The sequence below is a fragment of the Thunnus albacares genome, chromosome 11, assembly GCF_914725855.1.
Source record: "Thunnus albacares chromosome 11, fThuAlb1.1, whole genome shotgun sequence".
Taxonomy (NCBI): Eukaryota; Metazoa; Chordata; class Actinopteri; order Scombriformes; family Scombridae; genus Thunnus; species Thunnus albacares.
This window is the reverse complement of record NC_058116.1, coordinates 24875140-24896133: the sequence shown is the minus strand read 5'-3', so window position 1 is coordinate 24896133 and position 20994 is coordinate 24875140. Positions and strand designations below refer to the sequence as shown.

General features: G+C 38.0%; 2 protein-coding genes across 2 annotated transcripts; one reads left to right on the top strand and one right to left on the bottom strand.

Annotated features, from left to right (window-relative positions):
* Positions 1 to 250: 250 nt before the first annotated feature.
* Positions 251 to 13752, bottom strand: parp14rs1 (poly(ADP-ribose) polymerase family member 14-related sequence 1). The gene is made up of 17 exons (XM_044365033.1): positions 13578 to 13752; positions 13359 to 13459; positions 12207 to 12237; positions 10698 to 10979; positions 9390 to 9614; positions 7003 to 9251; positions 6483 to 6713; positions 5977 to 6198; positions 5705 to 5783; positions 5284 to 5430; positions 5036 to 5098; positions 4643 to 4819; positions 4269 to 4490; positions 3553 to 4167; positions 3154 to 3290; positions 2644 to 2818; positions 251 to 2285 (listed from the first exon to the last, which is right to left on the bottom strand). Exons 1-17 carry the CDS (start codon positions 13750 to 13752, stop codon positions 2002 to 2004), a joined length of 5415 nt encoding a protein of 1804 aa, XP_044220968.1. The 3' UTR covers positions 251 to 2001.
* parp9 (poly(ADP-ribose) polymerase family member 9) lies at positions 13742 to 20591 on the top strand. Its single transcript, XM_044365034.1, has 8 exons — positions 13742 to 14038; positions 15488 to 16368; positions 16592 to 16807; positions 17007 to 17222; positions 17606 to 17672; positions 18576 to 19048; positions 19279 to 19438; positions 19599 to 20591. Exons 2-8 carry the CDS (start codon positions 15493 to 15495, stop codon positions 19880 to 19882), a joined length of 2292 nt encoding a protein of 763 aa, XP_044220969.1. The 5' UTR covers positions 13742 to 14038; positions 15488 to 15492; the 3' UTR covers positions 19883 to 20591.
* The last annotated feature ends 403 nt before the right edge of the window (positions 20592 to 20994 follow it).

Below are 20994 nucleotides of genomic sequence, written 5' to 3'. Positions count from 1 at the left end.
AGTGGAGTGGAAGTATAAAGTAGCATAAAATGGAAATACTCAAGTACAAGTACCTCAAAATTGTACTTAAGTACAGTACTTGAGTAAATGTAATTAGTTACTTTCCACCACTGTATTTTCAAGGCCTAGAAAGAAAGGTACCATCTGGGCGAGGGCTTGGGAAACCTTTATGATATATATACAGTATATGTACACACTTCCTTCTTTGGAAATCATATGATCATATTAAAAGGAAACAGTTCTTGAAATATTTGGATATAGGGATCTTTATTTAGTCTGCACAAAACAAATACATTTTCATCTTTGTAAAATATAATCACAAAATATTGCACTTTTTAACATCATTAATTAACTCTTCTATCTGGTTCCACTGGCAGTCGGTGGCAGTGAGAAGAGAAAGGCACTTGGAAAACTTCCCGAGTATCTCACATCTTTTTAACTATAGACCAATGTCACACTGCACTAGGTCTCAAGACTATTTAGTCCTCAAAAATCATCATTTTAGTACTGAGATTGGGAAACTGGCTTTTAAATACTATGTTCCAGAACAATCTGCAGAAGCTTGTAAAATTAGACAAGATAATCCATTTTAATCAATTTAAATCCCTTCTGACTGATATACAGCAGCGTGAATGCAGGTGTTTTTGAATTGATGTCCCTTATGTTGATGTCTTTGGCCTGTTTGTTTGTTGTATAATCTGTAGATACTGTTATTTTTGTGAGCTTTTGTTGTTTTATATGTATTTTTATTGTTTCTATTGTTTTTATATATGATTTGTTGTTAATGTGCACTGTTATTAAGGTTATTAAAGTCATCCAAGACATTGTGTTTGTATTTCACTTATACCCTCCAAAAGTAAGCAAAAGTGAAGTCTAAGTATGAAGACATGTGAATATTACAAACAATTTTATAGATTTGAAGTAGAAAAAAGTAAGAAACTGAACATTGGTGTCTGGGTTAAAAATCTGGTACATCGTATGGATAAATAAAATGAAATTAAATACTTTGAGAGTTAAACTGATTGTTTATGAGGAAATCTGGAAAGTGTTTAACCATTATTTAACATTAGATCATGTTGGGGATCTTCTAAATGAACAAATGCTTACATATACATGTAATAATACACCTTACATGGGGTGAAACACAGTCTCTTTCATTTATTAGTTTCAGGTACATCTATTTATTTATTTACATTTATTTTTGTTTCTCTGATGGAAATTGTTGACTATTGTCTTTCACCCTTTTTCTCTTTTTAACATTCTTGACATTTAAAAAGGAGGCAAAAGTGGGGAGCAAATAACAGAAATGTGAAGTAAGCAGTTTTCCATATTTAGTCGTTATATATGATGAAAAATTCGTATATATTGTTGAAAAAATTGCTAATAAAAATAAATTCATGACACCTTGGAGTCACACTGCTGACATGTTGAGTAAGAAGGGTGAGCTGAGGAACCTGTAACTTCCCAGAAGCCTCCTTCAGTTGATATTTGCTTAGACTGTAAATCAATATGTGAAAATTTACTTTTAAATCTGCCTTAAACTTTAAATTAAATACATATACACCAGTCTACACATTATTGTGCTCGTGTTAGGTTTTATTCGTGCAGGTTTGTTTACTGGAACAGCAGTTAACTTTCAATTTTACTTTCAAAACCAAAAGTGATTGTTAACCTGATTTGCATATACATACACAGACATTTCCTAGAATAGATCAAGTTCTTTCCATCAGCCTCCCAGTAGTCATAAACATTTTCAAGGCAGTATGTGGCTCTGTCTACAAATATTTTCATGACTGACCTATCAATGGCTGCCTGTAAATTTGGAAGTGACAATGATTATATATTGCATGCATTTAAATGGTTAAGTGGATTGCAAAATGAAAAATAGGACATGGTTAAAAGAACAATTAAAAAATTAGCAGATAATTAGCAATTACTTAATGTTGTAAGGCAGTGTAAAAAGTAAGGTATTTGTTTCTGTTATCTCCTCACATGATCGTGTCACTTGAATGTAATCAAGTATTCAGGATAAGCCTGGGCATCATGGAAGATCACGTACATAGACGGGTTGGCAGGGTTGTCCACAACACTGTCATACTTCTGAACAGAGACGGTGCCCTTGGCTGGTGGTACGATCATGTGTTGTTTTCCAAGCGTGTAATCCCCCGTCAGCACACGACAAAGGTACATGTGCTTCTCCCCTTGTGGATTTGGCTTGGAGTAGGTGTTGCTGGCAGAGTAGTTAGCATTGACAGCAAAGTATGTGCCATTGCCATAACAAGCAGCTGAAAAAGGGATAGTAGCAATTATTGAGTTGTGAGATATTTGCTATAAATCCCTCATATTACATATTTACAAAGTAAATACTCAGAAACAAATGAACAGGAGGAATGATTATGGCAAGAAAAACATGTTTCAATGTTCATTTGGGCTCCTGACTGTTGTTTTAAGACAGACTTCAAAAACTGTGAACCCGTCCTTTAAATGTGGTGTATAAGCAAAACCTTGAGTCACATGGCAATTTTCCGGGTACTGTTGTAGTAAATCATTCCTCATCTCACTCTCCCCTCATCTCCTGTCATCTATGTACTTACTATCGATTCTCTAATAAACATCTTAAAGAGCCCCAAAAAATAATCTCACCATTCTTTCCTGCATAACTCCTGTTGAAGCCAAGTTCGTTGATGGTGGTCAAGGTGGTGTAGCAGGTGCCATGGAAGAGACGTTTCTCGTTGTTCTGATGACCATTTCTCTGCTCCATATCACGCTTCTTGATCTGGATGCTTTTCCATAATATAGGATTCTGGATCCTCTCAATCTAAGAGGAGGTAAAAGCACATTTTTGTGAATGTTTATGTCTTTTACTTTCACTGCTTTTTCTGTAAAATGAAATTTAAATAAATTTGAGTTAAATCATGTGCATTAAGAACTGAAAGGGTTAATCTAGATATTATTTATTATATTTTATGTCAGCGGCTGATGTTTTTTCACTTGTCTGGCTGAGTAGTTGCATAAAATGGAATAGCAGGAGGTCAGTAAGCACCGACTTCCTGCTCTAGTAACTTGAATTCTGTTCTCAAAAAACAACAGTCGATGCATTGTCATAGCTAAAACATTATTCATTACATATAGTGCATGTTAAAGGTAGACTACCTTAGTAACAATTTGCTTGCATGAGGCCTGGAACAGATTCAGTACTTCATTGTACTCTCCTGTTCCAGCCTTGATGGTGACGGCATGACACGTGGTGTTGGCTGGCATGGTATCCCAGTGCTCAGGCACATCTTCATCTAGTGGCATAACAAACAGTTTTGGCATTATTTTTCAGTTTACAAAATCTGTGTTGACAACCAGATCCTAACAATATAGATAGTGCTCAGAATCATTACATACAAATCATTGTAGTTCAAACTCAAATCTGGTTTGAATGCGCTTTATTCTGGTTTCATATTGAAACTTTTACTGGTTACTCGTGCATTATTATCTTTGTTTGACAGGACACAGATGCAGAACTGCAAAAAAATAACACGTCTCCATTTATCAACGAAATACCTTTTAGTTTGTCAATTCTCTTTATCTGTAGGGTACGTCCCTGGTTATCCGTAGCAGGCCCTTTTGGCATGGTGATAGTGTAGTCTTGACCTTGGACTGTGACTTTTACGGTAGGTTGCTGCTTTTCCAATGCTTGCTCAAGCTGGAAGTTGGTTCTTGAATCAAAACTCTGAAACTGAAACCCCTGCTGCTGGTACTGCCAGTCTGCCACTGTGCCCGCCAGCTCCTCTTTCCTCTTCAGCTCCTCCTCATCTCTCGCCCTCTTCAACATCTTATGGATCTCAGTGCTGGCTTTGAGCACATTCTTGCTGATTCCCTCAATGGTGACTGAGGCTTGGGCCTTCTTGCTTTCGATCCTTATGCTCACACCCATGTTCTTCTGGATGTCAACAATTTGCTGGTAGTCTGCTTTAGAGAAGCTGTGGACGGAGTTCTCTGGGATGTTCATGGTGTTGTACTCTTTGGATATCAGGTCGTCGATCCACTGCTTGGCTGAGTCTACTTTAATCTGTGAGTCACCGCAGATGTGGAAGCAAGCAGCATCCACCTCAAGAGCCTCAAAGACAAAATCTCCTTCATTCTGTGGCTTGTCAGCACTTCCACCAATAAACAATGCTAAAAGAACAAATTCCAAGTTTCACATTAGAATTTTACATTAAAAACTGATTATGAATAAAGGAATATAAACACCATTGGTTTACCTTTACTGTACTTACATTTGATTTTGGAGCCAATGTTTCCCCAGAAGCCTGCTTTACCCTTATTAGGTTCAGTGGCTTCCTTTTGCTGCATACTGTTGTAGAACTCTTGAAGCATGGGTGCCTGGAAAATAACTACCCGGATTTTCTTCAGGGTGCTGGAAGTATTTTGGCTCAACACATCAATCACTGCATCCAACATGGCATCCGCCACCTGCCTTGCCTTTACATTACCTTGACCTAAAATAGATCAGCATAAATTACAGACTTTTGTTACAATCAAGGTGAATCTAATCAAACTAAACTAAATCCAACTAAAAGAAGATTATAAAACCACATGGATGAAGTTGTCTTCAAGAAGATGTCAATGTCATTCTGCTGATAAATCTCACCTGTGCCAATGGCAGGAAAGGACACAGAGGTGTATGAATTTTTCACACACATCTGAAGAGCGTCTTTCACAACCTTGTTGATTTTTACAGGGTCCGTTTGTCCGACCAGGTGGAGGATCTTTTTACACTTGAGGTTACCTGGCTGGGTCATTATGATGCCTGTGTTAGGCTGGGCACCTAAAAGTATAGACAGTGGATTTCAATGTGAGAACCATGAGTGTGTGTGTGTTTTTAGGTCACACTTGTTTTCTGAGCAATTTTATTTTATGGTGTGGACTACAGAATTGGCTTAATAATTGACTCTGTGTATCCATGTCATGACCCACAGGTATGGTTACACCTTATCTGTAACAATATACCTGTTTAAGTGTCATAAAAGAATAACAATTTTACCCAGGGTTTGGCATTCTGCTTCAACAGCCTGACCAGCTGCATCCAGAATAGCCTTGGATACTCCTAGAGATGAGAAAGAATAAATACTGTAAATAAAATAAATCAATATTCATGTTGCATTTAGTATTATCCACAACATGTTAATATTTACATATGAGCTAGAAGTAAGCTTGATCTTATGTATGGATACAATTGTAATTATTTAAAATTTGCATGATTAAAAGATTTCAGTTCTGGCTATTATATACCTGACTTAAGAGTGAACCCCTCATTGGAGGAGTTCACAATGACATCAGTGGTCTCCTTGGTTATGTCTCCTGTGACCACCTGTACAGCCACAACTCCCATTTGGGTCTCATGCATTCCTGAGCTTGAGGTGATTTTAGAAAAGGGACCTTGTGGCAGTAGACACAAAACAAGAATTAACAATGAAGTAAAAATAATCAGCATTTTACAGTTACAGCTTAATACTTAGTACTTCATACATTATTTTTACTGCTGCCTAAACTATGTGAACACTAATGATACAGTATATTACCACTTGTGATGTGAATTTATCATTAGCTTGTAGGAAAACTGTTGATTTCATCTTTGCAGATTTTATAGCATTACAGCAATACAGCATGACATTGTAATTGTACATTAAAATGTTCCAACAATGTTTCCTACCTGAACTTTGTGGGGAACTGGAGGTCACCGGACCACTCGAGGCATTGGGGAACTTATTTTTAAATTCATCAATAAAAGCCTGAGGACACAAACAAAGAGATGTCTACTACCAAAACACCCACACTAAAGCAAAGCCTCTTGGTTAACAGTGTTGAAGTAGTGAGATATTACTAGTTGATATTGTTGATGTGTCACTAATTCCATTTCACTGTTAAATTTCTATTTCGCCCCCAAAGCATGAAAGTACTACAAAGCATTTATTCTTTCCGTACCTGGATAGTCTGTGCATCTTTTGGGTAGAGGATAATCATGATCTTCTTCAAGTGCTTAGGTTGTTTCTTACTGCTGAATGCTACGATTTCATTCAACATCAAAGAGGCTGCAAGGTCTTTTGGGAAACCCAGGTTGCCAGTACCAATGGCGGAGAAAGATATGGAGGTCAGACCATTCTCCTCTGCCTTGCCCAAGCAGTCCTTGAAAATGCCACTCAGTGCCTGTAAGACATAGCATAAAGGCATTTAATATCTAGGTGCGCGATATTTAAAGTTTACACTGCTGTTGCATGCATTTAATAGTACTTGCTTCTACGGTATAACAAATAGATCTTTGTCCTGTGACCTGAGGCAGAATAGCTCAAAGCAAGCTAGATAATGTTTAATAGGAACTGCTGTGACAGAAAATCGCAGATATTTTCCTTGTGATGTGCTTTCATTTGGTCTGAAAAGATAAGAACTAAAGGACTGAATTAACAAATACCATGTATGACTAAACACTTCACCTTTTCAGCTGTGCCTTGTCCCTTGTCCCAATGTGGTGTAACTGCATGAAACACTTGTTTGCTCTTCAGGTTGCAGCCATCAGTGACGATGACCTCACCGACATTTCCACTGGCATTATTTGCATTTACCAACTGCTGAAGTTTGGGTCCAGCCACACTCAAGATGGCATTTGTAACCGCCCCTTTGTTCAGTGAAAGATCTTCAGAAACTGTATTCACGGTTACCTCCGTCTAAGGACATGTTAATAGGATTTTATCAGTTGCATGTTCTTCATTTTACACAATCTTTTTTAAGATAATAGAACAGTCAAGAATCAGTGCTATACAACTTTAACTAAACAGAATCGGTCAAATCCTATAAGACCACATTTTATAGAGTAAGGATACTTTAAGAGCTAGAGGATATGGTCAATAGTTAATTCTACAAAGTCTAGTAACTGGTAGTCCTGTAGAAATGTTAAATGTTTACACTACTTATTTGCTCTTAGTGAGGAAGGATAAAAAAAATATATAAAATTACCGTGGCATTCTCGATATTTCCTGTCATCAGAGTGATATCTACACCCTCTTTGGTCAGCGCTTGACCCAAGCAGTTTGGGTCAGATCTAGCCTTTTTCACAGGTGGAGGTTTGATGTCTTGGGAATGAGTTTGCTTAGAAGGACTGACACCATGATTTCCAAACTCCTGTCTGACAGCTGCCTCCATAGCCTGAACAGTGCTGTCATCATTATTCACCAAATGTATCCTCTTCAGGGTGTTGTCATCATACTTGTCCTCACAGTGTTCCTTCACTGCTTTGACGATGGTGATGGCACACAACTGGAGAGGAAAGCCCAGATTTCTGCTGATGGCGGGGATGGCCACAGAGATACAGCTATGCTCCTCAGCAAGGTCTAAGCTTCCTTTAACAGCTCTTTTCAATTGTGCCAGAGCCTTCTGGGGTTTGGCTGGATCAAACTTGGGTCCCACTGCATGGATGACTTTTTTGCAGCAAAGTTGACCCCCTGCACCAGTTATGACAGTGTCTCCCGGCTTGAGCTTTCCTTTCAAGTTAATTAGTTTGTCACATTCATCCTGTAACTGCGGGCCGGCAGCCTTGAGAAGTGCTGCTGCAAGACCGCCATTATGTTTCAATTCCTCATTAGAAGCGTTGACAACTGCATGCACTTGGTAACTGCACATATCCGCTTTGCAAACAGCTATTTCTACTCCATCAGATGTCTGAAGCTGGTACACAGTTTTTTGTGCTTGTCTGTGGGCGACGTCATCCTGTCCATCTCCAGTCTCGTCAACCAGCTGGACCAGGCAGCCCGTATCACTCATGAGTGAGTAAACATACATACTTTCTTTGTCCTTGAAGAACTTCTTCACTCCAGGCTTGGAGACTTTTAAACTTTCAAAGTAGACAGAAGAGACTAAGTCTTTGACCGAGGTCTTGCAATCTACAACATTGACTCTCGAACCACTTAGACATATGGCCTCTTTTCTGTAAGACACCACCACTTTGTCTGCCACTTGCTCCAACCAAGTTGTGTTATGTTTTTTAATGTACTCAACTATGGAGTTGGGCTTGACCACAACCACCTCTTCAACTTGAGCGTTTTGCCTTAAGTAGTCATCAAGTTTACTGCTAATTCTAATGACAATATCCTTGATGCCAGACACCACAACTTGTTGTCCTTTGGTCTGGATTCGAATTTTCCTGCACAACTCACTGTTGGCATTCTCTAATTGACGGATCAAGTGTTGCCACTCTGGCTTCACCAGGACATTACTATCTTCAACATCAATGTATTGAGATATTAGCAGCTTTCCCAAATGATCTGCAGCATCATTCAGATCTCTGTCAGACACAGCAAGGAGCTGGACTCTGTGTGCTTTTATCTCAAATGCTGCATTTATTCTATGTGATGTGAGAAGAGCATTTGTAAGTTCTTCTTCTTGTTCATCCTTCAACATGTCCAGCACAAATGTATCTACCTCTAAATTCTGTCGTTTTAGTGCAAGCATTTCTTCAAATAAAATGCTTTTTACTGACAAAATCTCCTCCGCCAAGCCAGTTACTATCAAATCCGCGCTCTCTTTTCTAAATGACATTTTGAGTTCTGGGTACACTTGTAGCAGTTTGTCCTGAAGGCCATCTTGACTCAGGATGTGGAAAAGAGACGGTGATACTTTGATCTCTTGGGTTATGGTTGATTTCTTCCTCTGAACCCTTTTGACAATCTCATTTACAATTTCCTTAAGAGTTTGCTCTAGTCTGTTGATATCATCCACAAGGCCAGCCACTGATAAGACACACTTGGCTTTATTAGGCACAACAACCACATCCTCGTTGAGTAGCGCCTGTTTGATCTTCTCCTCAGACTCTTCCCATACATCTGGCTCCAGCTGCAACTTCAGGGACTTGAATTTTGACACAGCTTTTGCAAAGGCTGACTTCACTGTGTCCGTCCACTCTTTGATGATGGCATTGGCATCCTTTTGTTGTAGTAATGCAGGCAAAGGGCTCAGGCGTACAGTAGATTGTTGGAGGTTTAGGCGGCAGAAGTGTTTTGCCAAGTCACTAAGAATGGCCTCTGCTGCTGATTGATTGTCATTTAGGTATCGCCAGACAGCAACATCAATAGGTTCAGATATCGCAGCAGGGAGTTTTAGCGGAGGCTTGTCTTTCCCATAGAGGGCTGTTCCCAGAGATTTATAAAAAGGATAAACTTTGAGCTCTTCCCCTCTGATGTGATGCTTTTTCTTCATGATTTTCTGAACAGCTATGGTAAAAAAAATCATTTTAAGTCAAATATTTCATCAACTGTCACATTATCCAAGAATTCATATCAAGTTATTCTGATATTAATTAACTTGTACAATCACACATTAATATATAATATGTACTGTAAGTGCGCTACCTCTAAGGTCTTTAAAGGTGATGACAGCAGATTGTTCCTCTTCATTAAGAGTGATATTTTCCACATCCCCACCTACATTGTCAAAATACAGGCCGAGGACATCTTCACTGTACTTTCTAATGTTTTCAACGACAACTTGCTGTGTGCCTTCAAGAGGTCGAACTGACAATCCCTTGTTCTTGAACGTCCTGTTTTGGGGGCATCTGGTCACAAAATGAGTGTTTTCTGTGTGAGAGATATAAATGAAGGCAGTTAGGTATTAATCCATTTGTAAAATAATACAAGCAATAAACAGGTTTTTGTGCTTTCCTTAATCATTTTTGTGGAAGCGGATGTACTGTTACAAGGTCAATCTTTGAGATGTGCACACTGTCAGGTGGCAGAAAAAAGACTCGCAGAAACCTCTGGTAAGAGGAGGACAAGTTGTTGGGGCAATTGCAAAAATGATTAGAGCTGCAACAATCAACTATTCTGATAATTGATTAATGTTTTAGTCCTTTTGTTTTTTGAACAAAAATGCAAAGCTGGTCCCAGCTTCTCAAATGTAAAGATTTGCTGTTTTTCTGATTTACATCATTGTAAACTGAATATCTTTGTCATTTTGATGCTTCATAGTCCTGCTGACAGTTTTGCACTATTCCACTGATCAACAATGGGTTTGTTGATCAGTTTCAAGGTTTCAAATTCTTAAAAAAAAAACAGAAAAAATAGGTGTTGCAAATGTTTCAAGAGGAAGAAAATGCATTCAACTTGTTTGTTAGCCTACAATAATTCACACAATGCGTTTTTGGTGAGAAACACTGAATGCAAACATAACTGTCTCTGTCAACAAGAAAAATGTTTTAGGGTACCTTTAATGTTCATTGATGATTTAATGAGAAGTATAGGAGTTTGTCTGGTATATATATATGCATATTGTATTTGAAGCTGGCTAACAGTAGGAATTTTACAAAAACTACCAGTATTCAGGGTGAGGACATCTTTGTGTAGCTGTGTGGAACAGTGTAGGGATCAGGTTTCTCACAATTCATGATCTAATTTATTAGTGTAGTTCATTTTAGTCTAGACTAGAATTTAATTTGTCATGTTTGCTAGTCCTATCAGTTGTCTCTTAATGTGTGGTGTGTAATAAATGTTATCTCATACAAACATACATCTTCTTTTTGTAGCAAGTTGTAAATGCTGAAAATCACTGGAGATATGCTGGAGATCATACAGGTGACTTTACAAATGTCTGTAAAAGGGCTATTATTACACACACACACACACACACACACACACACACACACACACACAATAAATGAGTACCTTTTTCACTCTGGAAAGTCACCACAGCTGAGGACATGCCAGGAAGGACTTCCAAAATGAAGTTTTGGGAGGTAGATGGAGAGTCAAGATCCTTCATAACGTTCTCCACCAGCATCTCCAAAAACTCCTGGACCATCCTCTCTGGAATATTTCCTAAAACAGCCGAGTAGGAGCACAGCTCTTCTTCTGCTGTCTCCTCATCTTTGCCTTTTGCCTCGGTCTCACTTTCAGCCGCAGGTGTGTGTTCATCAGCATTCGACTCTTTGTTTACAGCAGCATCCGCTGTTAATATGACATAGATCATCACTGTCACCTAAAATGCACTGTTGAGTCAGATACTACTGGACCCTGGTTAACATGCTTTTTTGTTGTGAATGAAACTGAAACCAACTATATTTGTGCTTTTTGTGTGGAATTCTGTGGTTTAGCAGTCAGCTGGCCTAAATGAGTGCTACATATTGCGTTTAAAACTAGTATAAAAGTGCAGCAGAATGGTAAGTTTCTCAAAATTGAAGCAACCAGTGAAGCTGTTTAATATCAGGTTATAAATCATTAGAAACAACATTTTAATAAGGCCTGAATTTAGTGACCATTTCCTTTAAAAGTTGAATCCTGAATAGCAATACATTTACAAATTTTCTTGAAAAGCCACAACTTGAAGGCAAACAGAAAGCCAACATGCATGAAAAAGAGTATTTCAAGATGGTGGCTTCATGTGTTAAGAAGGAAAAAAAATCAGTCTGGCAAACTTCCAGGGATAATAGTGAAGATGTTTTTCCAGTCAAACTGCAAACCAGTGTGCCAACTCCTAACACACCTTGCACCTTGCTGCATTAACCATCACAAATAACTTTCCACCTCTGGGGCAGAATACGACCTTTAAACCTCTTCTCCTGACTAACTGCTTGATGATAACATTTACTAACACTGATGTAATGTGCAACAATGCATGCTTGACTGTCTCTTACAATACAAAATGCAATACTTATATTAAATACAGGTTTTTGTGTACTATACTAGATACTAATATCAGAAAAATATGCAAGTTTTGGCTTAGTTGGGACACTTTAAAGTGAACTCTCTGAACTTATAGACTGTATAGACTGCTGATTAAGGACAGATCTATGACTTAAGCAATTCTTTTCTGCTTCCAGGTTGGGCCGCAAAGTTGAAATGACCTCAGAAAAGTGTTTGAATAGGCAGATAGCTATATTCCTCAAGATAAAGATAAGAAAAACTTAAAAAAAGCAAGTTCTTTGCTAACCACATACACATGCATCCAGAAAAATTAATTAAGAAATTATTGGTGGACTATAGTGACAGTAAATAAATAAACATACTGACAGAACAGAAATATTTTCTAAACTTTCTTCTCTAATATGCATGGAGGAAATGTTGTAAATCAATGTATAAAATAAAAAAAATTGTGTGTGTGAATGTTTGTTTGTTTTGAGACTGTCCAAGAAGCAACCATGATCTTTATTTAAAACAGTTTTAAACAGTACTTACGTGTCTTATTGAGTTCAACAGATTGAGTTTCCTGTGTAGAAGGAAAAAAAAATAAGATTTTAATCACCTTTGTTTTGGATTACTTTGGCATTTCCTGCAACTAGTTTCGCATGACACAATGCCCTAAATGTCAACACAGTGTTTATTGATGAGGAGATCCATGCCTTACACAGAAAAGCTTTCTATTTACTGTAAGTGCCATGTCCTCTTCGTTTGGCCCTCCTTGCAGGGTTTATGACTTGTCTCATGACTGCCAGTGAGCTGTGCTGTTCAGCCACAGCCTGTCTATTCACTTTTACAGCTTGTCTCACTCTGACTAGAACAAAGGTTACAACTGAGGAAGGATCCAACAATTCCCACATGATGAGGAATAGATGAATAATAGTGATGGTAGAAGTACTCAGTATAAGAATCAATACAATAGTGTAGAAATACTCTGTTACAAGTAAAAGTCATGTGATCAAACTTTTACTTAGTGACAAAATATTAAAGTAGCCTACCTAAAGTCAAAGTACTCATTACTCAGAATGCCCTGTTTCAGAATAATGATTATTAGTTTATTAGGTTTATTATTTATTAGGATTATAATCACTTAAATGATGCAGCTGATAAAGGCAGGGCTAATTTTATGATTACCATATACTTTATACTGCTGAGAGTTTGTGAATTCCCCTCTGGGATCATTAAAGCCTTTTCTTTACCTATAATAGTACATCATAATCTATGTGTTGATCATATTTTACAATATTAATCTTAATCCGTAAAGTAACTAGTACCTAAAATTATCAAATACATGTAGTAGAGTTAAAAAAGCACATTATTTCTCTCTGAATTGTAGGAGTAGAAGTATAAAGTAACAGATAATATATTCAAGTAAAGTACCTACAATATAAAATGTACTTAAGTACTTGAGGAAGAGTTAATATTAAAGAAATTACAGTAGTGATGACAGGTTTCACTTGCTCTGTTATCAATGTAGGCCTCAAACACTTGCCCTATATAAATGAAACAACATATTGATTGTGATTTCTCGAGAAGAATCCCCTTTGGATGCCTTAAAGATAAACACACTAGAACAAGAGCTCACAACAGCTGCTGACACCTTTGGCTGTGTGTGATACATTTTAAAAACAGCTGTTTGTACCCACTTACCTGCTTTATTTGCTCATCTGTGGGTAAACGAACTGTCATCTTCAACACGCCTTTATCCACACTGATCTGATGCGTCTCTTTCGCCAAAACATTTTGCCGATCTGTGAGGTTTAAAAAAAAAGATCTCAGAAACATAAAAGTCGATTAAAGATGAAAGATTTCATCAGACTTTTGTTTGTTTTTCCGTGATAAAGTCGGAGTCATGCGGTCCAAACTTACCCTCCTCTCTGCGGAAGCGCAGCGTCGCTGTCGTGTTGCCGATTTCATAGTCAACCTCACAGTCGCCACCGTTGGATTTCTTACTTTGGAAGTACTTAACTAATTTGTTTTTTAGTTTTGGTATGTTATTTTCTTCGAGCTCGACGAGCAGAACATACGAGTATGCGTCGGCCATCGCTGCCGTCCGGACAGCCTCTGCTCCGCTGCTGTTATACTTTCACTTTTGTTTCTTAGGAAATGAAACGCAGAGTCTGTTTTCGACGTCGTTGTTTGGTGTATCCGCGGAGCGCTGATCCAGCTGGGTTCCAGCTAATGCCAGGAAATACATCTTATCAAAGAAACGTCAACTTAAACTTGTGCAAAACTTAGCTAACATCCCGAGGGGCAGTTTGGAGAGGTCCGCACCCCATCTCGCTCTTTCACTTTCGGCTTTTTCCTCGGTACTTTCCAGTTGAAAGCGGGTGAGTATCCTAATATTTCTGCACGATAACACTGTCTTTAGTCATTTAAATTTAAAGCTAGCGTTATTTACATGGATATCAGCGTCGAAATACATGTTAAGCTAGTATTATTCAGGATTCGTCACTTAAAAACTAGCAAACAGCCGTTTATTTCACGGTCTCGTGAACATCTGTTGTAACCGTTGAAACAACAAGCGAAATAAAAGAAAAATGGCGGTTTAATTAATCTGTAAGTGCGTTGAAGTGTTTTTACAAGTCAAAATGAATGTATGAATGTATGTATGAATGTATGAACACTGAAGCAGATACATGTCATGTCTTGTGCCTTTTACACCTTTTCGTGTGCATAAGGAAGCTGTCAAAGTCACGTACACTTTAAGATTTGAGGGCGCAGTGCAAATAGCAAACTCACCAGTGGTGGAAAATAACTCAGAAACGTTACATTTACTCAGGTACTCTACTCAAGTATAATTTTCAGGTACTTTACTTGAGCATTTTTATTTGTAGTTTTTCTTTTGTACTTTTAACTCTTTGCTCCACTTAAACTCAGCGTCCATCAGCTATAACAATAACAAGCTGCTTGCTCTAGTATTAATAATGTGCGTTTTCATTCACAGGGGACGATTTTACTTTCACTTAAGTAAATTGCGTTGCTAATACTTCTCTACTTTTAGTTTAGTAGCATTTTAAATGCAAGACTTTTAATTGTAATGGAGTATTTTTATACTGTAAAAATAAATATGTACTTCTTCCACCACTGAAACTCACAGCCATCTAAGAAAACATAGTATGTCATTTTGTAGTTTCCACACTTTACATTTTACCAAAATAGTTAAGTATAAAAACTTTATTGTATACTAAATACAAAAGGAGTGTATTAAGCACAAGTACATGTTCTGTTAATGTAGTATTATGGAATAGGAAAGCATCCACCTTATGATTATGACATCAGCAGGTTATTGATAGACTTGTACATTGGATACAGTCTTATATCTCCCTCTACTGGAGTAAAAGGAAAACAGCAGTTATATCTGGTATGATAATATACTGTGGTTCACCTATAGGCTAGTAAAGTTCTTGTTAAATAATTCAATTCCAGTAGAAAGATATTTCTATATATATTCCTGGTGCTATAAAGGGCCAACATGGCCACCGTGCTCATCAGAAAGAATTAAGTGGAAAATGTCGGATGTGGAAGGATTGAGGGTGCAGTTTGGTGATATATTAGCTGCTATAGTATGGAATAAATTTGGCTATAAAATGTCTAAGATATTATGTACATCCAAAAACTGCACAGTCACTATTGTTTTATAGGCATTGACAATCATGTCCCTTCTGCCATAACCCTCACAGTCATCCTCACATCAGGTGTATGCATGATGTTTGATGTGTCATATTTAACTAAACACTGGTATCATACTTTACTTACACAAAGTCTTTCCATTTTAGGAACCATGGCCAGCAAGTTAGATTTCCCTCTTCATGGGTCTTCACTTAACATTGTGAAACAATTTGGACCCGGTCTGAGTGATATCATTCAAAGCAAATTTGGATGTATGGCCACCTTTGATGGCGTGAATTTTGAGAGGAATCAGAGCATCTCACAGCAGAAAAGGCCAACTGTTGTCCGAGAGAAGAGGTTAGAAGTAACACTTCGTCATGGAGTTCGGTTGTCTGTGTGGAAGGCTGATCTCACCGACTTCCAGGCAGATGCTGTTGTGAATGCTGCTAATAGCCTTCTTCAGCATTGTGGTGGCCTTGCTCTAGCTCTGTCCACGGCTGGTGGTCCACAAATCCAAAAAGACAGCGATGACTACATCAAGAGGAACATTGAATTGAAAACAGGACATGCAACTGTCACTGCTGCTGGGAATCTACCATACCAGAAGATAATTCATGCTGTGGGCCCACAACTATCACCCTCCCCCTCCATGTATGATGTTAGTCGTGCGGAACCGCTGTTGGAGAAGACCATCAGGAGCATTCTTGACAAAGTTAGGGACCACCGCCTGAGCTCTGTTGCCATTCCTGCTATAAGCTCTGGACTGTTCTACTTCCCCCTGCCACTATGTGCAGACGTCATAGTGAAAACTGTGAAAAGCTATTATGAATACTCTCCCCATCAAGCACATCTTCCACAAGAGATCTTCCTAGTGAACCATGATGAGCCTTCGGTCAAAGAAATGGAGAGAGCCTGCAATCACACGTTGATGTCATACAGCCAGGCAGCTGCAAGCAAGAGCAAAGGTGCTGCCGAAACCTCAACACCGACTGTCAAGATTGGGAATGTCCATCTGATACTGAAGAAGGGTAAAATTGAGCAACAGCAGGTAATAAATATGTAATGTTTCTTCAATATTTAGTAAAGTGATTATTTCATTATTTTAATTTGAATGTCTGCGTGTATGAACATTTATTTTCCAGTTTAACAGTGTTTTAACAGGTGCTCCATGTCATAATTTTTGATATTTTTGATATTTTCAGAGTGTCTTAATATAAGCTATATTCCTGTTCTGATTCCTTTCGTTCACCGTCCCTTTTGCGCTCTCTCAGACAGATGTCATCGTCAACACAGTATCATCAGACCGAAACTTGAGAGGTGGTCAAATCTCGACAGCTTTATTGGAGAAAGCTGGTTATGGAATGCAAAAGGAGATTAACAATACTCATCAGAGTGGAAATATCATCATCACATCACCCCACAATCTGGAGTGTAAAGAGGTGTATCACACTTTTTGCCCTGATAAGGACACATATAAAGCTCAGGAGGTACAGTATAAGTTTAACTACATGTAAGTGAAAGAGGGAAAAATAATATATTATGTTCATATCTCTGATATGGTGCAGCACAACTGAAATCCCAGAACGTATGCTGTTAAGAAAGTAAATATATGGAAACTGTTACATTTATACTATAATAAGAGCGTGTATCTCTCTCTTTGTCTGTCCACTTATTCATTCATTACAGATTCTTTCTAATTCAGTATACCAGTGCTTACGGATGGCAGCTGCACATTCACACAAGTCAATCGCCTTCCCTGCGATCGGGACTGGAGGCCTCAGGTTCAATAAAAAAGAAGTTGCCTGGATCATGTCAAGTGCAGTGGCTGCCTTTGCCCAGCAGTCCACACACAGGATGGAAGTTCAATTCGTCATATATCCTTCTGACAAAGACACATTTCAGGTTGTTTTGCAAAAATGTCATCATTATATGACAATAATGTTATCAGACTGGCTATTTGTGTATACAGTGGGTGGCTAAAATAGCAGTGTTAAACTGTTAAACAGCTGTGAATGAAAACCAAAATGCTAAACACCAGAAAAAGCGACAGAAGATTACAAATGGTGAGAATAAGTAGATAACCATGTGGTTATATCTTTCTGTAAGGTGGAATTCAGTTATGGGTTTTCTCTGGTGTGAGACACTTCCTCCACTGTTGAAAAATGTTGACAGGGTTCGTTCAAATTTAACTGTCAATGCTCTCCAACTTTAACACTCAAGTAAATGTCATTTATTCTTTGTGATTGTGTGTATATATGTATATATTAATGACCCTCTCTTTCTAGGCGTTTGAGGAACAAATGAGATCTCCCCAACACCAATTCAAAGTGTCTGATCCCAGCCTTTCATATGGTAACAACACAATATTTTAATTACAACATACATAAAGGTGACCTTTACTGCAAGTACTTATGGGAATGATGATGATAGCGAGGGCCTGGTACCATCTGAAGCACTGCAATGCTCATAGTCGTAGTGCAGAACATCCTTAAAAGATTTCCTATCCCAGTGTTTTCCAGTAGCTTCATTATGGTATGAAAATCAACTTGCTGAATCTTGAAGTTGATTGTGTTGTGGAACTGATTGCAATGATCCTTTTATCACCATTGATTTATGTCAACGCCATGCCACTGTAGAGTGGTAATGCTGTCTGAAGAAACAGCTGCTGAACAGCAAAGGTTTTGGGTCAAGAAATGACCAAATTTACATTTTTGCCATTTACGTTTTGGTTTTTTTTAACAACACAGCTCATGAATACAATGCTTCTTGACATCTAACTTAAAAATCTCAGATGTTGGAGTTATGTATGAGATGTTATGTAACTACCAACAGTGAGAGTTTTCAAATCACCCTGCTTACATTTGCATGAATACCATTAATGAAGATAGATTAATGGCAACATTTTGATTGTGAGGGTTTATCATTCTAAAACAAGACATCTTTAAGTTGATTTTATTACTCTGCTGAAATGAAATGAAACCAAAAGCTACCTGGAAGAGTGGAAATCAGTCTCATAATATGCTTTTCAAAATGATCATATAACAGTATGTGATATACATACCTCTGTGGTAAGCACTGTTAATTGCAGGAGTTGCTATAAAAACCTATAAAGCTTATATGGGACAGCTAAATTATCAGCATAGTGGGAATGTATGTGGGCATGTTTGACTTATTGCTTAAATTACTGAAAATAACAGTAATAGTGATCCTGAATTGCAACCCTAATGGTGAACTTAATGATGTCTTCTCCACCAGCATCTGGACACGAAGGCTTCCGTGAAAAAAGACCTCCCACTCCAAAGATCAGCCTGACTGGCCCCTCTGATGTGGCCACACGAGAGGCTGAGCGATGGCTCAGTAGCCTTCTCTACAAGCCCTCTGACACCGTCATTATCTCCAACAACTTCATCCAGTACTTTGGCGAGGAAGAGTATCAGCAGCTGTCCCGTCTAAACAAAAGGGGCGTCTCCATTAAGGAGTGTTTTGAGAATAGTCGTGCCACCATAATTGTACACGGGGATTCAGCTGAAGATGTTGTAGTTGCTGGGTTAAAGGTGGAGGCCATGCTCTGCAAGGTCCAGAGGGAGTTTGTCGCAGAGGAAGAGGGTACCCTGCGCCTAATGTCAACTGAGAATGTGTCCTTTGAGAGAAAGACAGTTGACCGCAAAAACCTTGAGTTCTCAAACAGATCATCTGCCTTCACAAATCTGGGGCTGCAGATTGTGAAGGTACAGTATGTGTAAATGCAACAAATACACTCTTGACCTTGTTGTAGAAAACTAATGCAAAAATATTCAAATTAATTATGCTAACTTGACAGACAAACAGTTTCAAAGCAGACATATTACTTTTCTGAATGGATGTTGTACTAATTTGTTTCAAATACTGGCTGCCAGTTTGCTGCAAGTGTCTTCTTTTGAACCACTGCTTGACCAGTGATGATTTTGTTTTTATTTAGATGGAGAAAGTGGAGAACCTCGCACTGAGGATGCTCTTTGACCTCAAGAAAAAACAGCTTGGCTGCTCCACTACTCGAAAAATGCTTCAACGCATACCTCCCCACTTCTGTGAGATGGTCAGCCATATTGGATTCCACGCAGAGTACGCACCACCTCATGGTATGATAACTTTTTTTAATCTGGTAAATGATCATTTTATAGGCCTTTAAAAATTAAAATTAAAGCCTTATAGATGCAGAACATCAAAGTTAGAAAACAGGAGATAATAACAAAATATACACATATAGAAATAATACAATTGTTTCTCCTCTGCACACAGACCCAGCATATGGGGAGGGCATCTACTTTGCTGGCACAGCGAAGAAGGCCATGGAAGTGTGGAAGGAAGGAGGAGAAAAAGAAGAGTATCTGTACTTTGTTGAGGCTGAGGTGCTGACCGGAAACTCCACCCGTGGTGAACCAGGTCTTATTCTTCCCCCTCTTAAGACAGGGACAGATCCACAAATACTGTATGACAGTGTGAACGGAGGAGCTGATATCTCTGTCGTATTTAGTGGTTATCAAGCGCTGCCCAGGTATATCATCACATGTAAGAAAATCTAAACAGTGATTTATCCACTGTTTCCTCTGGGTTTATTGTCCTCTGTGTGAGAAAACTAGACAATAGTAAGTTAGATGCTTCTCTTACTTCTCCTCTACTATTAAAAAGAAATGGCTGTTTGCATTACTCATTGGAACCATATAATGGAGTCCAGTGCTACAATATTACAGAGGTAACAGGTGCCAGGTTTTGTTTTTCTTGATGCAACTTTGAAAAGACGTCATTACTTTTATGTTGATTATTTTTTCATGATAAGTTTGTTTCTTTTTGGGTGATCATCATATATTTGACACAACAGCACAAGTATTGCTGGGGATGGCAAAATAATTTCTATATTAATCAAAGATACATCGTTTTAGCAACTGTCATACTATTTGTTTTAGTGGCACTACATTATACTTAATATACACGTATGCTTATTAGAGCAAGGGATTCTACAAATGTTTATATACTGAAATAAAATTGATTTCATTATGGTTAGAGGATGAGTAAAATATAATCCTTCATGTAACTGGTAAAAAGCTTTGTTAGACAGGTAGGGGATGTGCATGACAGCACAACTGATACATGATTGTAACTGATTTTATAACTGTAAATGAAACAATAACTGTCAAATTACAGAGAAAATGGTAACAGTGGGATGGAGCACATGAGGGCAGATAGTGAAAATATGCCTGATGTTGATATAAAAATTTAAAAAATTAAGTTTGATCCATTGTTGTTTTTTGGGGGTTTTTTTTAACACATGATTAAGTCACAACATCCCTTTAGCATATATACATATATATATATATATAAAGCAACCATAACCTATAATACTCCTTTTGTGAAGCTCAACAACAAAAACCTGCTCAGCTACATAGATTTAATGAAATTATTACAATTTACATTTTACAAACACATATAAGAGTAAACAATATGACATACATGTATAAACATAAGTCTTTTATACAGGACATATGAAAGACATGAAATGACGTACCTCATATTAACACAACTGTTGAAATCACAGAACTGCTGAGCCTGAAAGCTCATCTTTGATTTTGGAAATAGTTTTTAAAAAATTCTTGAGGGATAGGTTCACACTTTTACAAGTCCGTCTTAAAATAGTCAG

Coding starts and splice junctions, on each gene's coding strand:
- parp14rs1 (XM_044365033.1), bottom strand. CDS start 13,752: ATGGCCGACGCATACTCGTATGTTCTGCTCGTCGAGCTCGAAGAAAAT. Junction 6,199..6,482: donor GACAAGGCACAGCTGAAAAG/GTGAAGTGTTTA, acceptor TATGTCTTACAG/GCACTGAGTGGCATTTTCAA. Junction 2,286..2,643: donor GAGTTATGCAGGAAAGAATG/GTGAGATTATTT, acceptor TCCCTTTTTCAG/CTGCTTGTTATGGCAATGGC.
- parp9 (XM_044365034.1), top strand. CDS start 15,493: ATGGCCAGCAAGTTAGATTTCCCTCTTCATGGGTCTTCACTTAACATT. Junction 17,223..17,605: donor CTGACAAAGACACATTTCAG/GTTGTTTTGCAA, acceptor CTCTCTTTCTAG/GCGTTTGAGGAACAAATGAG. Junction 19,439..19,598: donor AGAGTACGCACCACCTCATG/GTATGATAACTT, acceptor CTCTGCACACAG/ACCCAGCATATGGGGAGGGC.